Source organism: Aythya ferina, assembly GCF_964211825.1.
Source record: "Aythya ferina genome assembly, chromosome: 13".
Lineage (NCBI taxonomy): Eukaryota > Metazoa > Chordata > Aves > Anseriformes > Anatidae > Aythya > Aythya ferina.
Window position 1 is genome coordinate 8,521,073 of NC_140311.1, and position 17,720 is coordinate 8,538,792.

General features: G+C 42.9%; 1 protein-coding gene across 3 annotated transcripts in view; it reads right to left on the reverse strand.

Moving 5' to 3' along the window:
• The window catches only part of DOCK11 (dedicator of cytokinesis 11), an 82,318-nt gene that overhangs the window by 13,050 nt on the left and 51,548 nt on the right, over positions 1-17,720 (reverse strand). For all 3 annotated transcript variants that reach the window (XM_084534387.1, XM_084534386.1, XM_084534388.1), the window contains exons 35-46: positions 15,594-15,705; positions 15,373-15,439; positions 14,849-14,896; positions 14,164-14,306; positions 13,417-13,532; positions 11,488-11,625; positions 6,329-6,511; positions 5,505-5,618; positions 3,573-3,788; positions 3,434-3,491; positions 1,909-2,015; positions 819-941 (exon numbers count right to left, since the gene is read on the reverse strand). In XM_084534387.1, the coding sequence (XP_084390513.1) occupies positions 819-941; positions 1,909-2,015; positions 3,434-3,491; positions 3,573-3,788; positions 5,505-5,618; positions 6,329-6,511; positions 11,488-11,625; positions 13,417-13,532; positions 14,164-14,306; positions 14,849-14,896; positions 15,373-15,439; positions 15,594-15,705 (1,425 nt within the window). The remainder of the gene's footprint in view (positions 1-818; positions 942-1,908; positions 2,016-3,433; positions 3,492-3,572; positions 3,789-5,504; positions 5,619-6,328; positions 6,512-11,487; positions 11,626-13,416; positions 13,533-14,163; positions 14,307-14,848; positions 14,897-15,372; positions 15,440-15,593; positions 15,706-17,720) is intronic.

Sequence of the window (17,720 nt, forward strand, 5' to 3'; positions counted from 1 at the left end):
GGAAGCTACTGAGTATTTGATCACAATCCATTGGAGAATGCAAATCAGAATTTCTAAAGAGGTTGAGTTCATGTAGTTTCTTTCAAAAAACCTCAGTCTCAAGCAAATTTTGGCTTCAGGTCTGACAGGTACAGTGGTCTGCAATAAAACCACTGTCTTTCAACAGAACACAGCCTACAGTCTCAGCATGTTCTCTGACTAAGCCTTTAAGGGTAGACCAGCTTGCAGTATTTTACTCAGAAATTCTTTTCTGATTAAAAACAACTTTATGTTGAAAACAATAGATCAAGACTTCTAATAGCTTTATTAATGTAGCTGGATAGAGGAAGGGAAAGGGGAGCACTGATCAGCATTTGAGCCTCACTGAGGCACAGATCAATGCAGGTGTTAGGGAGTAGCAAGACAGTAACAGCTTCCTTCCTTCCTCTCTGTTAGCCACTGCATTACTTGAGGACCTAGTCCTCTCTTTGAACAGTTCACACTTTTCTTAACCCTCAAAACACTCAAGTCTCTATGTATTAAAGGACAAAAAGAATCTATGGCTTTGATGAGCATATGGGAATGACAGCTTTATTTTAGGGAAAGGAAGATGGGCATTATTCACTAGCAATGGTCTTCCACGTCTAGGAATGCTTTAACTTTATTACCCTCCAGACCACTGCTTTCATTCATTTGTTTAATGACCAGCAATGAAGCACAATGCGTGCTTTACAGACTACAATCCATTAACTCAGAATGTGAGAAACAGAAGTGTCTTGTTTTTAACCTAGCAATCTATGAAATTACCTGATACATACAAACTACTACAAAATGAGTACCTCAAATTCACGCCGTTTTTCATAAATAGGAATGATCAGTTTGGAAACTTCAGAAATTGTTTCATAACGCTCTGCTTTCCACAGACCATCTATACATTGCTCCAGCAGCTCCACTAGGACCTCCTACAAGAGCAACCAAATGGTTGTTGTTAAGTCAAAGAGAAGATAAACCATTTGAGCTTCAAATACTTTAATAGGTCCCAGTATAAGTGGCCACAGTTACATAAGTTCAAACACTTTGTGTTCCTGGCCTTTCCAAATGTATTCTAAACTGTGAAGGGGAAAAAAAAAAGTTAGTTTTTAAAAGTTTAATTCTTAGTAACTCATCAATCAGCACAGTAGCCAGCAAGTATACCTTGGTTATTTAGCTATCTCCCTAGGAGAATGCCAAAACTTTGGGAGGATATGGAGATGACAGTTCTGGAAGAAAGAGGTACATAACAAAGAGGTATGTTCAAGGAACATGCATGTAATAGCAATGGGATGTGCTGCTAAGGATCCCCAAGCCTAGTCTTAATGAATGGACAATCAAGCAGCTAGGCTGCAGGGCTACCTCAGTCACCCATGTGGCCCACCCAGTTGCACATGGATGAAGCAGAAGTAATCGTAACTCTCTGGAACTTATGGGAGGATCTTTCTGTTTCCCCAGTGCCCTGCTGTGATCTCTAGATTGTTCTGTTACCATGGTGTCCTGCAGCACAGCCCAAACTCAAGGGGAATCTAAATGGACCTCTTGCTCAGCAGAGCTTGACTTACACTCTGTGCCTCAAAAATACCAAGCTGCGCTGTCCTGTGCTGGCAAGGGCTAGAATTTGCATAACGTGGCAGACAAAGTTTGCGGTGTAGCTTTTTCACTCTCAGAACTAGAAAAGCCTTTCAAAGGAACCAAGAACTTGCACCAGATTTACCTATCTGAATTGTACCCATAACATCTGTCAACGAAGAGTTCTCTTGGGAAATTGCCATGGAACAGCCTTCCTTACAGATGACAGTGCACAACTACAATTTGCTAAAGCTCACATGAGCATGGTTTAACACTAAATCCTATTAAGTTATCAAATTTTCTGTAGTCTATACTACAGGACCTCACCTCACTGTAATGTACATCCATCATCCCACCATCTTCTTTCATTGCACCTTCTTCATCAATGTTGGGAGTGATTTTCCTGAAGGCAGTGCATCCACTGGGGAAGAGTTCTGTAGCAGACAAAAGAAAATGTATTCATAGAATAACTTTTCTCAAATGCATCGTGCTTCAGTGGCCAAAGAAGTCCATTTGATAGCAAAGTCCTAAAGGCAGCAGGGGACCCAACTCCCATTTTTGCTACTGATTTGCTATCATGGGATTGAACACATAAGAATCTCTCCAGCCATTTGCCAAAGGAGTCATTCCTAGTATGTGACTAACACCAACAACATATCTTCCAGTGTAGTATCTGGAAGTCACCTTTGACCAACCCATTAGGACAGACCAGGGTATATTTTTGCAAAGAAGTTGCAAGGAGAAAGCTACCACTGGATGCTGAAGAGCAGGATAGGAAGTGAACAGGGCAGTATACTCCTAGCAGAAACCATAGTTATGCACCCTGAAGCTTTGAGTAGTTCAGCCTGTATTGAACTGTTCGCAGCCTACATATATGTAAACAGTGTCTGTGACAGAGATAACACAAGGTATATCATTTAATATTCCTTCAGACTTGTTCCTCTTCTTTTTTACCACTGGTTGTGGACAGCAGCTTCCAGGGTACAAATACAGATGGTTCAACTTTCAATGCTCTCCCCTCTGCAGCCATATGAAGTTTACATACATATCAAAAAAAACATGTGCCGATTTTTTCCATTTAGCCAACACACAGAATTTGAAGAAACTTCAAGCCCCCTGAGCAAAGCACTCAGAGACCTTTCCAGCCAAGACAGTGCACATAGTCAACTTCTGTGTGGCTTTAACTTTTAAAAGTAGTAGAGAGTTAAGTCTCTTTCAACAATACTCCCTTACATGGAAACAAGAAATGGGGTCAATATATCTACCGTGGAATAGATTTTTACAAGAAGACCTGCAAAATGTTATGCTCTTACTTGAGAATACACAAGTTTGTCCTTGCCTCCTGTTTTGCATTAAACCACACCATTCTCTTTTTTCCAGTTGCTCTTTATATATTTGTATAGTTAGGCTATAGCTTCATTTTTTGACTGAATTTTGACTGCTTCTATATAGTTTTCACTAGTTTTCTCCAGTTGCCTATAGTGATACTTCTGATGAACATACATACAGCCTGTTTGTACAATGGGCTTCCCCTGTGAGCACATTTCCTAATGTGAAACACATCTAAACATTTAAACAGAGACATGATGTGTCAGTTCTTATTTTTCTCAGCAAGGTGCCAACATAACTGTCTAAGAAGACCTGGACAGTCTAGTAGATGCCTGTGTTTGAACACTTAGATTATTTTCTTCAAAAATACTCACCTTCTTCTACCTTCATCATGTCACACTGCATTTTTTTTTCCGTTTTAGCATGTTCAGAAGAGATCAATAAATAATAATTTACCAAATAATCATTCACAATGCATCATTAAGAGGCATTGTCTTATGCCTTTTAAACAGTAAACACTTACTTTTTCTGTGCAGAAACTCTGCAACAAGGGCTGCTACATGAACATAACACATGGCTGCCTGCAAAGTATAAAGGGAAAATTAAAATGTCATCTGAACATCTGTCTTGTTAGGCACATTGTTTTTAATTATGTAAATTACCTCTGAAAAGTCTCCATTTTTCACATGTATCTTTGCCATACTGTCCAGCCATGTTTTCCGGAGCTCTGGTGTGCTTGCATAAGATTTAGCTAAACTGTACTGTAGATCTATCAACATTTCTGGATCTTTTTCATGTTCTTTCATTTGGGCAGTAGCCATAAGCACTGTACGGATTCTCTTTGTCAGATCTTTGACTTCAGAAGGAAAAGCAGTTGCCTGATACAAAACAAATTTAATTAGAAGCAAACACAGAAACAAAAGGTGTTCTAGGCTTTGTCAAAGACCATTGGTACCCTTTAAGCCCGAACTCCACTTGCTGTCAGTCTGAAAAAACAAAGTATAGGGGATAGTCCTGACTGTAGCTTTTACCTACTGAACTCACAGTTTATACAGTAAACAATATTTCATACTCAATTAGAGATATTTCAATCTGAGCATGCGCAGGGCCAATCTTTCCTGGTTGTGCACAGGATGTCAGGCTAGATATTCCTGTGCTGAAGTGCAGCAGGTACTTCTGCATCCTGAGGAGCGGGTGTGAGGGTGAGACAGAGGTGCTCCTTGCACATGAATGCCACAGAATGGAACCGTAAACTACTCCTGAAGCATTTTTCTCTTCAATCAACATCTGGCTTGTTAGTATCTGATGTGCTCACTCTATAATTCCTAAAACACCAAAGGCATTTGTAGAGCTTCCCACCACTGGAATGTATTAGAGAAAAAAACACATGCTTAAGTCTGATCGTCTACTCTGAGGAGGATCAGCACTGAGTTAGAGCAAGACTTGTCCAGCCAAGTTTTGATAATCCCCAAGGACAGAAATCTGACCTCTTTTCTGGACCCTGCCCCACTATCTTGGAAAACAAATTTTTCTTTATGTAAAGTTGGAATTTCCCTTGTAGCAACTTGTGTTCATTGCCTTCCATCCTGCCCCTTTGAGAAGAGCCTGACTTCCTCATCTCTATAACCTCCCTTTTTGGTAGTAAAAAGTAGCAGTTAGAAGCTTCCTCATCTTTCTCTTTTCTGTATTGAACCTGGTTATTATCTCTCCTTGTGCTATGTCTGGACCTGTGCACGGCATTCTCTCCACCATAATAGAATCTCTCTTGTACTGGGAGATCTGTCTTATACTTATTTATGTATGTAAACTAGATATAATGATGGTCTCATGATATAAAATAAGATCAGCAAAATTTGGATCAGTGAAAAGCTTGTAAACATACATGTATGTGTGCAGAAGACAGCTGAAGTTTTTGTCAGGTACATCCTAACTATAACTTTGCTATATCACAATTCAACACCCAACTAAGGTTCTCATTCTGCCTTTAGGTCATAGGATGGCCATAGAATTGTAAAAGTCTTCTTTTCCATTTTTCTCAGTCCTACACTGACAGCTACACCATGTGCAATGAAGCAAGTTGTAGTGATGATATATTGCTCAATGGGTTAGGTAGAAGCTGTTCATTCTAATGCAAAGAGAGACTGTTATTTTCCAAAGAAATAAAACCATTAATCTTTACAAAAGAGGACTTTCATAATATTACTGACAATCAGTTAATTAATTTTAATTCCTGATAATTATTTCCTTTAGGCAACAAGCCTCCCTTGTCATTCCTCTCAAAGCTGGATGTTCTTAGAAAGCTCTTTGGAAGCCCTTGAAAGGAGCACCCTATGTGAAGTGTAACCTGAATTACTGTGCTCTCTCTTCTTGCCGTTAGGCATCACAGCGGAACGTGACGCATGGTACAGCTGGCCCTACTGCTGTTGCTATAATTCTTGTTTACTGAGCAACCAGGCCAGCGTGTGCTTATAAATCATACAGTTAGAATCATTAGGCTTACCCTTAAACATGAGCATGCACTTTCTTTTAGTGCATACATACCCCATCTTGCATTAATGGCTGATAGCACATGTGATTTATCTTCTCCAACCTACCTTCATAGGCCTGTCACTGTTTGCAAAGTTGTTAATGATGAGCAAGGAGTCCTGAAACCTCGTGCCACCGCTGAGTGCCACATCTGCTATTAACTGGCTCACTGCAATTATTATCTGTTGGGACAGCATAGGGGCTTTATTTAAACGAGCCCTAATAGAAAAGATTTATTGTCACAGTTACATAAAAAGCTTATACAAAAACATATCTTTCCCACAGTGTAAGCAACATTTGTTGTGGCTTTACTGTCTGATCTCCCATGGACAAACAGTCCCCAGAGGACCAAGCTGCTTTGCTGAACGGCAAATTCACAGAATTAACAAGATAACAAACATAACACAAATCCTGATGCAGAAATTAGTACATTGGTTACCTTCTTACCTGACTTATTACAACCCAGTGGGTGTTCATCTGCCCCTCTGGGTATTTAAATTTGCTTTAAAAAAGCAATGCTTCAAAAGCAGCTCCAGAAAAATCCCTCCTGCACTAAAGGTGGCTCTTCTTGCCATACCTCACACCCCATGCCAGTCAGCACCTGAGGCAGAGATGTGTCTTGTAGTTTCAATTCCAAAAAATCAACAATTTGGAGTGCTTGATGGCAGTGTATTTCACCCAATGGGCCCTAGGCCAATCACTGAAAACAGGGATTAGTTAAAGCCTGGAAATCAAGAGGCATTTTGTCCATATAAAAGATTGGCAAGATTTGCTCTTTTTTTTTGAAATACACAACAATTCCTCTGCAGACATGTGGTAACACAGCTATATCAATATATCTGTTCATTAAATCTGAGGCGTCCCGATCCCTACCTTTTCCCCAGTAACTGACCTGAAGATGTGTTCTCAGGAATGTTCTTCTTTTGGTGAACTCAAAGTTATTTCTCATCAGCAGATACAGAAGAGCGGAGGCTTCATTCCTTGTGGAGGCCACCTTTGAAGTGCAACACTTCAGGATCTCATAGCAGAGGGCAGCGCACATGTTCACCCTTCCCTTGAAAAACGCTGAGGGAAACTTCACAAAAGGTATGCAAATATTAGAACATACTCCACAAAATAATACCTACAGAGCTCAGATGGGCACGGGCATGGGGCAACATAGGGGGCTCCAGCCTGGACAGCCTAAATAAAAATTCTGCTAAAGCTTCATGCTCAAAAGTATTTGTGGGAATGAAATCAGGATCTATTTTTAACCACATTTCCTAAAGCAACGTGACCTTAGCTGTCACACTTTTTTGGGATGTGCTTGTGTATGTCCATCTATCCCTACCCCCAACAATTTTTGGTCAGTGAAAATTCTCATCATATTGGACATCCTGTCTCGTGCTTTTGCAAAAGCCATAAACCCCAGCAGCAGGGCAGAAAGAGGTCCCACGGACATTCCCGCCAAAGGCTGCTGTGTGACGTATCAGAAAACCTGCTGGAGCTTGACCACAAGTCCAACCGTGCTGGGAAACATGACCTGTGATGCTTGCACAGCTACTTCTACAAGTCCCAGAAAAAATCTCACAACTGCCCTCAGGAATTCAGGAAAGCAAGTAAGGGACACGCTTGTCCCAGAGTACCTAAAATACGCAGTGACCCCACAAACTGAGCCAGCCCCAGGAAGCAGCAGGACAAAGCCAAACCACAGTGTGAGCTACTTTGGTTAGAAACAGGGCTTGGGGATTTGCAGCAGGGTGAAGAAAAGCAGAAAGGGAAGAGCAGCAGCCTGCACTGCCACAGCACGTCTGTCACCTTAGCGAACACCTATTTCAGCGCATGTCTGCGGGGGCGAGCTCAGCCATGCCTGAAAAGCAGACAGCTGCAGCAGTGCATTGGCCCGATTGGCAGCAGCCTCCATGCAGGGCTTGCTGGAGCAGGGATGCCAGCAGGCATCCATCCGTCCTTGGTCAGAGTGGTGGCTGGCTGTGAGGTGGGACTGCACACTGCTTCCTTCCACCCCTGCCACAATGGGCTGGGTGCAGAGAAGCAGAACAAGGCAAGGTTTTGTGCTGGCACGCAGCCGCCTCCACAGGGACTTGGCTGGAGAGGGGTGCGTCCTGGTGTGAGCGGAGGCTGTTCAGGCATCATGCAGCAGCACTTTGATCCCTCTGCCAGGGACCAAGCCCTAGGGAACTTCCTGGCAAAAAGAGGTAACCCTGTTTTCTGTCTATTTGAGGGAGAGGATTTGCTCAGTCCATTCAAGACACAGTGGTACTGAGGGGGCATGGTCTGTGAGTCACCTCTCTCTGTCCTACCACCTCCCCAAGGGAAATGACAGTAAACGCTGTCAGAGTATTCACTCACATCCTCCAAGTCAGAGGTTGGTGATGTTACCTTGGCACTCTATTCCTTACATTAAATATATATGACTCAGAAAAGATTGTAGGTACTGCTGTGGCCACCACCACGGCATGCTGGTGGGCAAGTTTTAAAGCAGGAATCTAGGAGCTGCATCTAGGAAGACTACAGCATTAGGATTACACTGAGCCACATAGGTTACAAGGCAGCATGAAAATATTGCCCAACTATTTGATGTTCTCTACCTCTTGCAGTATTTTCAGAAAAAAAAAAAGGGAGAAAAGAAGCAAATAAGTATCATAGTAAAACAGGGCCAAGAGGGTCACATGTACACTTGGGAAAGGAGCTATTAAGTAACCGCTGCCTGTTGTAATGCAATCCTCCCATAGTGAGATAGGATCACACTAGTAATTGGGATTAGCACAGAGATGGCCACAGTGATGTCAGTTTGGGCATGCATGGGCAGCACAGGGGCAACCAAGAAAATATGTCTGGCACTGGCTCTTGGCATGCATCACTGCTTGCCTGCAGAGATTTAGTGAATATTTCCAACTCAGTGCTAGGGAGAAAACTTTGCCTGAAAATCTGGACAACAAGCCCCAAATCTCTCCCTGTGTGCTCTTCTCCACTGTGCACCAGCTCCAGGAGAAAAAGCTGTGACCTGCTCATAGCCAGTCCGCATCCCTGAGCACCTCTCTCCTGGAGAATGATCCCAAGCAGATGCAATCACATGTGGTGCCAGGGCTGCAGAGCCAAGGGTTTATGCCTGCTGCAGCTTGGACCAGGTGCTGACTGCGGCTCTCCAGCTGGCAGGAGAACACAAGCTGAGAAATGCTGAGAAACATTGCACGTGGCCATGACCCCGTGTGCTCTGGAGCAATGTGTTTCTGGACCAGTCCTAATATGAAGGGCTGGAGCAGGAGTCAGCACAGTGAGAGGCTCCAGACCTGCCTTGGCACAGTAAAGTAGGGCAGAAAGCTTTATGCTCCTTCCTGCCTTTCAAAGTTGTGGGCATCAGTTTGGACAAATCACAGCCTGATGCTGTGAAATTGCACTAATGGGGAAGGAAAGCAAGGCTTAACATGGTCAGATGCAATCAGCTGTTGCAGGAAAGGAGCAAAGCTCTGCTACCTTCATACTGCAGGGCCTGGGATTGGCGATGCCTCTAACAGGCCCTGATAGTACGAATGCACCAAGGGACAGAGAGGCATGGAGCTGGCAGCTACATGGGGTTTCATTCACTCTCACATCCACTTGTCTCTTTAACGCAGGCAAATTATCTCAGCCTTCTACTCTGTGCATCTTTTTCTTCATAACAATTTAAAGACCATTCCCAAGCATATACATACGTATTCATCTATCTGATGCTCTAAAAAGAGGTTTAGATTTTAAGAAAACCTGGGATATTAAACAGGAATATTCTAGCTATTATTGCTTCTTCCCAGCCGGTAAAGCAGACAAATCTCCCTTTCCAAATTCCTGGCTCACATGTATGCAAGCAGCATTCATTTTCAAAACCAAAACCAAATATGCAAACAATTATAAGCCTCCTTTGTTCCTTACTTTCTTGCGACATTTCTATTCTGAATCTCTTGCCTATGAAATAACCAGGTTTAATGAAGAAATAAGGGTGTTTTAAGACAGATTTTGGGAAGTGAAATAACTCTCAGGAGGTTTTCCCTCCAACAACTATTTGCTGTGACACTAGATAAAAGGGGGGGGGGCTTTTCATTTTAATTATTAGCTGCAGAAGGCCATAAAACTGACAAACGGTCTCTTCTAGCTGCGTCAGAGGTATAATTCACTTTTGGTTTTCTTGAAATTAACGCTTTTATAGCTAACAATGATATGCAACTCAAAACAAAACAGCTCAACTTTCATATTTCAAAACAAACTTGCAGAAAAACATGCCATCCTTGCACTTGTTGTGAAACGCAGTGATGCCCCATCTATTTTATTGTTGCTTCGGATCTTAGAAAAGCCTTTCAGAGGACTTATAAGGAAGTTTAGGACCCATGTGGTTAAGGAGTTGGCAAAGAAATCACTTCCTTATAGATACCATCTGCTGGGCTCATATCTTGCTTTTACAGAAGCAACACCGTGTCCTGTCATAGGGGAAATGTGAGAAATTAACTGAAAGCAATTTTTCAAATCTCCAAAGACTCATAATGCCAAATTCAGTGTGGATTCAGGATGGCAGAAATCCAAGAAAACCACCTGAATGCCTGTCCTCGCAGCTGCCTGGAATGCAGCCTTCATTGCTGCAATCAGCATTTCGTACAATGAGTGTGTAACCCCTGAAGGGCTCCAGGTTTTGAAGGCTGATGGTGAGATCAAGTTGAACAGGTGTGCGGCTTTGGCTTTGCATTTGAACAAACACAGAAAATTTGCCAAGGAGGCAAGGAAGGTCTCTTCTTTGCTATAGGCAAGAAACAATACTTTCATCTATACAAACTTTCAGCTAATAAGGGGGACAGAGGTGCAGAGAGACTACGTTCATGTGGGGTCTATGTAGCTCTACAACAGGATGTATTTCAAAGATAAGCAGATCACAGTCAAGCAGAAAACTTGAAAGATACTGGGAAAGGTAAAACAATAAACATATATTAGACCCTGTAGAAAAACTAAGTGATTCCTGCTGGTGACAGTTGCCAATTTGGCAGGCTTTAAGAAGCCCAATGGAGAAAACATCACGTAGGAAACCATGCTGTCTGGAGCCAGATAGGTAGCTAGTGAGACTTCTGCATTTTCTGCTTTTCACATGTCTGGTCAGAACAAACCTAAAATCAGCCCTAGACATACTCATATTAGCTCTTAGCTTTTATGTGTAGTTATAGTAAAATAATCATAGTACAGATTTTTTACCACCTTTGAAAAACAGTTTTAGCAGTCTCTTTCTTTCATCAGACTTTGTTCAGTGACTCATGCAAGACCTCCTTTGGAAACAATACTTTTCTGCATATCAATCACATGCTGTGCTGCCTGGCTGCAATCTGAAGCCGTATGAATTTACCTCATTAATGAAGTGTTGCATTCAAGTGATTTGAGAGCTTTTAATTCATTTTGAATTTATTATAACTGTGCAGCTTGGAAGCAGTGGAGTTTGTGTGTACATCTGGTATCAAAAATGTACTTATGAGAAGTGGCAAATTTTGATACACGTGAAAGGAAATGTCAGCAATAGCATCAGTCACTGTTCTTGTGTGGTTAGCTGTGGCTTTGTCACTGCATGAGCTCAGGGGATTAAACAACCTCATAGCTCAGAAAAGTGTAGGAAGAGGTTCAGCAGGTGCTAGCCTCTGTTAAATGCAGCCCAAGGCTAGAGGATGAGCAGGTCCTCAGTGCAAGCACTATTCAAGCAATAATACTGTTAGCAATATTGGCAGTTTGGGGAAAAAAGAGTCAAGAAGCATCAGCTTTGGGTAGAAAGGATACTAATCCTTAATAGCAGTTGTGCGACCCAGGCTCATGAAGGAATTCGTTGTGATTTCTCATTTTGTTTCCTGGTATACAGCAAATAATAATGGCTGTAATAACTGTTTTAAAGACATGCCCTGGTTAAGAAGCTATTTTCTAAATCTTATCTTCAAACTGCACAAAATAGCAGTTTAACAGGAGTTAAACTTTTTAAAGTTAACTTAAATATTGCTTTATATTCTGTCATGTCTAGGCAAATTCTCCTGCACCTTTAAGTTAAGCATTACATACCTTGCTAATAAAAGCTCTCAGAGAGGCAAACACATGCTTAAGAGCTGCTTCTGACTGCCCATTTTTGAGAAAAGCAAGGTGAATATCAAAAACCTTCTTCATGAGTGGATTATGACCATCGTTGCTTAAAAGTTGGGTCTGGAAAGCAAGAAGAGAATTTACTTTGCAGCAAGGTTGTGCCTGAAGCTGAAAATGAAATAGATAATTTTGCATAATTAATCACACCAATTCTTAAGCCAGAGAAGGAGCAGAGCCTTTAGTAAAAATATAACCAGAAACTGTGACAATCAGTACAAACTTACAGTGTTTGGTCAGATGCTATTTTAATAGCAGAGAATAAAACAATACATTTTATTATTATTGCATCACTAATTCCAAAACCTAACTCTTTTAGGTTTTGGACAATGTACTGTGCAACGTTCATCAATGGTCTAGAGATATTTTAAATAAAACAGGCTGCTACCACCATAACAGTTACACTCTTTTTCCATTTCATTGTATGAGTCTCAACAAGTGTTTTATTGCTGCAGTAAATCAGTAAATCACTTCCCTTGTCTTTTGCAGAGTTTTGACTAATTGCACCTTCTGGAGAACCCATCTCCCTTTTCCCTCCTCCCCTGTAGACAGATGGCAAAACAGAATTACCTAGGGAGGATTAATATAGTTTCATGTCAAAGTTATCTTGCCTATGTCTCTGCCACCCTTGCAGCCACTGTGCAGGAAGCCTGGCACATTGTGGCCACCCAGCAGGCATGCAGATGCTCCATATCGATAGATCAACAGTCCCCTGTATGATTGTCAGCCCAATTGACCTTTTGTCTGGTTTGGATTTGTCTTTGACATCCTATACACATCTTATAGCAGAGCAAGTTTAGAATCCATTCTTTTAAACTGAAATTATTTATATTGTCATTAAGAACAGCATCAGCACTTTTACTGCACACTTCTGTGTGGTAACACCATATAACCATAAAAGCAAAGCAGAAGCCCATTAAAGCGGAAGGGAATCCAGTCTATCCTGTGGTTTGAAAATCACATTGTTTTGTGGTTCAGCTATATTAAAAAAGAGGCAACTGTGAAATTCAAGCAAGGTTTAACTCTTGCATCTAAATTCTTCTGCTATTGCAAAACTATTATGGAGTAATTTAATGTATGCCCCAGGATGGTCTTTTTGCTCCGTAACAGAAGCAGAGGATATGTTTTGTCTTCATGTTTTTCAATACATCTAAAAATGAAGTCTTCATTGTGCTTACTCTGAAATACAGAGTTGTTCTTGCGACATTATGAAAGACACATTGCAATTGGCAGGATTCCTCCAACCACACTTCAAGAAGAGCTTTTCTGGAACAGTTTTTCAGTATTTTCTTCCCAGCCTAGGGTTCTCTCCGTCACAAAGGCTTTGATTCCTGTGGGTGGCAAGAACTGCCAGGAGTGTGAATCACTATATGGAGGAGAAGACTTCTGCCAGCAGCACTGGTCTTATCTGGACCAGCAACCACATGTGGAAAGCCTTTTCCACTGGGACATCCATGTACGACAATTCAAAGAATCTGGGTCTCACTTCTAGGCAATTTATGGTAGAAAACAGTGACTATTGTGAGCATGTTCATTTCCCTTTCCTCTGGTCCCTACTTTCTATATGATGTACATTTCCTCTTATTCTATTTTTGTAATGCCTACGCTCATGGTATAACATCCACGTAATTTTCTCTGGTCTTGCAATTTTGAAGAAATTGTGAGATTGCATAAGTGCATAAGGCTTGTTGAGCCTGTGAACACTTAGTGTTTTGGAAAATAAACAAGCTGCAAATGATTTACTTTTGTAAATCCTTTCACAATCCGAAATTCTAAGAGAATGGGTCAACAAAAGCAACAAGCACACAGAAATACAGCACACTATTCTCCAATACTTTTGATTTCAAAGCTGACCTTGAAACTCTGAGTGAAAAAAGAGATGGTGTCCAGAACGGTCAGGCACACTTCAGTGGCTATATTGCCCTCCAGTAATGCTTGGTGCACAATATCTGCTTCGGAGGTGCCTGCACCTGCGGACAGAAAAAAAATAAATCAGGAGGAAACAGTATTCAGCACTCCAGCTCCCACAAGATGTAAAGACTGATATAGATTGGTTCTCCCTTTACACTTCCCTGGTGTTGTGAGATGAGGTGCACATAGCAAGATGCTAAATTTGCCGGCTCCATTTAGAGAATGCCTCAGCCTGATGCCAACCAAAAAAAACAATGTCAGTATTTCCCCTTAATCCGTCTTTAAAGCCAGACACCGACTGAGGTGTACAAGTTTCACCCACAGAAGGGAAATGGAAAATACCCACATGGAAAGGTTTAGAGCAGATCCCAGCCCAGGTCTCTGTGTGGGGCTGAACTGCACACCAGGGCAACTCTCCTGCCTGCCAGGCTCACTACTCAAACCAAGATATCACCTGCGCTCACTCCAAGACAAGAAGCTGAGTCATGACAGGCAAGGGGAAAAGCCCTAAGTCCCAGTGGCTCAGATATCTCCCCTTCAAATCTAGTAACGTTGCAAGAGAGAGTGGTGACCACTGCAATTCTGCAGAGTTCAAGTATCCCCATGCAACCAAGAGCAAATAGCAAATGGCTGCATGAAGTTTTCAACAGGCTAAAACTGCATGATCCCCTCTCACTCCACTGTACATACTGTGGTTGAGTGTGAAGGATGTGTCCAAGCTGCCCAGGTGCTGGAGCCGCACCTGCATCCCACCAGCTCTGCTGCGGAGCACTGGCATCGTCTGGGATTTCCGATCAGCTGCCATGTGCTTGGATAACCAGGCGTCGTGCACCCTGCAAGGGGAAGTGAAGGCTGTGGGATGGGACAAGGCCAGAAGCCACACCACTACAGGATTACACGAGGTACCTGGATGGACACCTGGCCTCCCTCCCACAAGCTAAAGTGTCTCATCCCAGCCAACCCCAGGACTGACCAGGCTACCTTGGTCCCACCTGCTACAAATGGCCTTAGAGCGAATGAGACAGCAGAGCTGCTGCTCAGGGAGCTGAGACAAAGCTGTGACTTGTGTCTCACCTGCAGCCAACTGTGGGGGACATTGCACACCTGCGCAGGCATCCAGGAGTGCCTAGGGCCAGGGGTGTCATGCAGGAGCTGGAGGGGAAGGAAGGGGCACGGCGCTAAAAGGAGCATGGTGCTCTGCACGGTGCTCTGCTCCCTGCATGACACTCAGCAGAGTCCTAGCCCCGACCCTGCAGGCTTCCTGCTTGCTTGGGTTTGCCTGATGTGGGTGTGCACGCTCCCTTCCTGCCTTTGCTGTGGCAGGGAGCATGAGGAGGGCCCCCTCACACTGGCCCCAGATGGAAGAATACAGTACCTGGCAATATTTCTCTTCCCCACATATCTGAAGTGAAATAAACACACTCTAGAAAGAAAGAAAGAAAAAAGTATGTTACAGATCCTGCAGATCAGGAAAGATCAAAACATTTCAAATTACTCCAGCCATGTCTGTTGCATGAGGGTTTGGGGTCTATATTTATGCATTACTAGACCTCACACCCTTGGTTTCTGAACCCAGTGGTGCACCCATGTCTCGCACCCATCTGTTCCAGCAAGGAGGGGGAGGCTGTGCTGCGCTGTGAGCCAGGCTGCCCTGTGGGTGGTGGGACACCCTCTGCACAGCCTGCACTGAGCATAGGGAACTGCCACTTCACCCTGCTCCCTCCATAGACACCTGTTTGTCAGAGGGAGGAAGATCATCTCATTGTACCCTGGCCAGACACCTCTAGTGCTGCACAAGACCATGTGCACCCTGAGAGGCAGCCGCATTCATTTCTACTTCCTTGACAATGCTGCCAGCACAAAGGTGCAGTGTTTGAATTGTAGCCTCACAATACTCACTCCAGAAGCACAAGGACGTTGATCAGCTCCTGGGGGGAGAATTTATTCCAGTAAGCTAAAAGTGTATCTGAAAGAGGAAAAAAATTACATTTTGTTTTTGCCTTTTTTTTTTTTTTTTTAATAAAAAAACTGACTTTGCAGACCAAAACATCCAGTGATGGACTCTTTGTCTTTCTGGCTGCCCTCCAGTACACCACCCTCAGTAAGCAAGAGCCACCAACCTTCAGAAATCATCTTCACAATGTAGAGGTAGCACATCAGGAGTGTTCGGATCTCAAACTGATCCAGGCGGCTGCAGTGTGACACGCTGCTCCTCGTGGAGCTTCTGCGGATCTAACAAGACACAGACGTCACACGGAGGCCAGTGGCTCTGAGTGCCTAGGCTGCACCTGAGCACGGGCACAACAAATCCAGCACATTCCAGATACAGCAGCATGCCTCTTGTCCCCAGCATGTGCAACACCATCAGCACCATGTGTGACACGCTTTGGAGACATCTCCATCTTTGAGGCTGCTGCCAATGCAGGGATGGGCAGTCTGGAAATCCTGGATGCACAGCCAAAGTCTTCTTTACCCAGAAAAAAATGTCTGGGCAGAGAGTGATGACTTATCCAGCAAAATGCACGGCAATCTTACTTTCACTTCTGCTCTCTAGAGCATCTAGGCTTCATGTTTTTGAAGTCAGTTTTTATCAAACAAAATAATTCATTAGCTTTCATGGTTTAAAACAATAATCTAATTTTCTGCCAAATATGTACACTTCAAAATAACAGTTATTAAAAAAACAGGAACTTCCAACTTAAGAAACTTTTTTTTTTTCCTCTCCTGACTTTTGGGAGTGGCTTTTGTGTTCTTTTTTTTTTTTTTTTTTTTCCCTCCTATTTGGTGAATTACGCAAAGATAAGTGAAATCCATCTGGTGAGTCAATCTTTGTGGGAAAGGCCCGGGAATTCTGTGGTAGAAAAGACTGGACTCCTAGAGTTTTACCTTTTTTTTTTTTTTTTTTTTTTTTTTTTTTTTTTGCATTCTCTGTGCTTGCCCTAGCTGTATTCCCTGACAAATGGATACAATTAAGCTCTAAGGAGGATGCTTCTCTTAAAGCTGTGCCTCATATGTTTGGAGACTGACCCACAGATCATATTTGTTGTTTATTCTGTGACAGGCTATGGATATGAGTCATAAGAAAACAGATTTAAACATTCAGATTAGGGTTGGAGATACAGTCCTACAGCCAGAACTTTGCTGTTGACCATGCCAAACTATCAAGTCAGTACACAACTTACTCCAGGGGAACAGGCGATAAGTAACCTGTCTACCCCCGTAGAGCAGCCTTAAAGCTGTGCTCCTTCACATGGCATTACTTTTACAGGGCTTTGAGGATATTACATTTAATGACAGAGAATCTATTTTCAACTACTCTGAAAAATATTCCTACAAGGACACAGAAGAGGGTGTCTGGCTGTGGGGATAAGCTGAGCTGAAAGCCGTAGTGCTTTCTGCAAACCCAGCCAGGTGTTGCTGCCAGCAGGGTGGAAGCATATGCGCTGAGCTCTGCTGAATATGAACAGTTTGATATTCAGGCATTTGGCTATACTTGGACTTGTAGCTTTGTGATTCATGTAGGGGAGCATGAAAGGCCCCACCTCTCCTGAGCGTGTCAGGACACAGCCAGCAGAAGCCCAGATAATCTTTGCTTTGCTTGTTGGAAGGGCCACAGTTTTTCAAGATGCATCAATGATTTATGCCAACCCTAGGCATCTGGAGAGTGCCTTGAAGAAAACCAGGGGCTGGTCTGCACAAATACCTGATTTCCATCTGTGCAATCTGCCAAAGAGAGTACACACTATATGAATATTTGGACCAGACCTCTTTTTGGTGTGACCACGGTCACCTTATGCAAGTTTGGGACTGTGGTTATTAACCTGTGTTGATTTTCCTACAAATATCTCATCTTCTCTTGAGTCAGCAGTCACTGGTAACCTCATGTCAATGCACTTTACCACCCAGCCGTGTGTGGAAACCAGTTCCCAGTGCCACATACCAGGCACTGATCAGCTCAGATCCATCCAAGCACAGGGAATGCATCTGCACATCGGTATATGCAGATGGACTTTCCCCATGGATTTTGGCTTTCATATTTCATAATTTGTCAGCCGTTATATTTTTAGCTCAGAGATTTTTAAAGAGGGAAGGCATACCAGACCAGTGAGTCTGACCTCCACTATGAAACGTGAATCTGATTGTTTCCAAAGAGAGGTTTTTATAAGCTGTTCTTTGAGTTTGTTACCACAGGGAAGTCCTTTTCCCTCCCCCTTATCTAAAACAGCCTGTATACAGCCCACATTCTG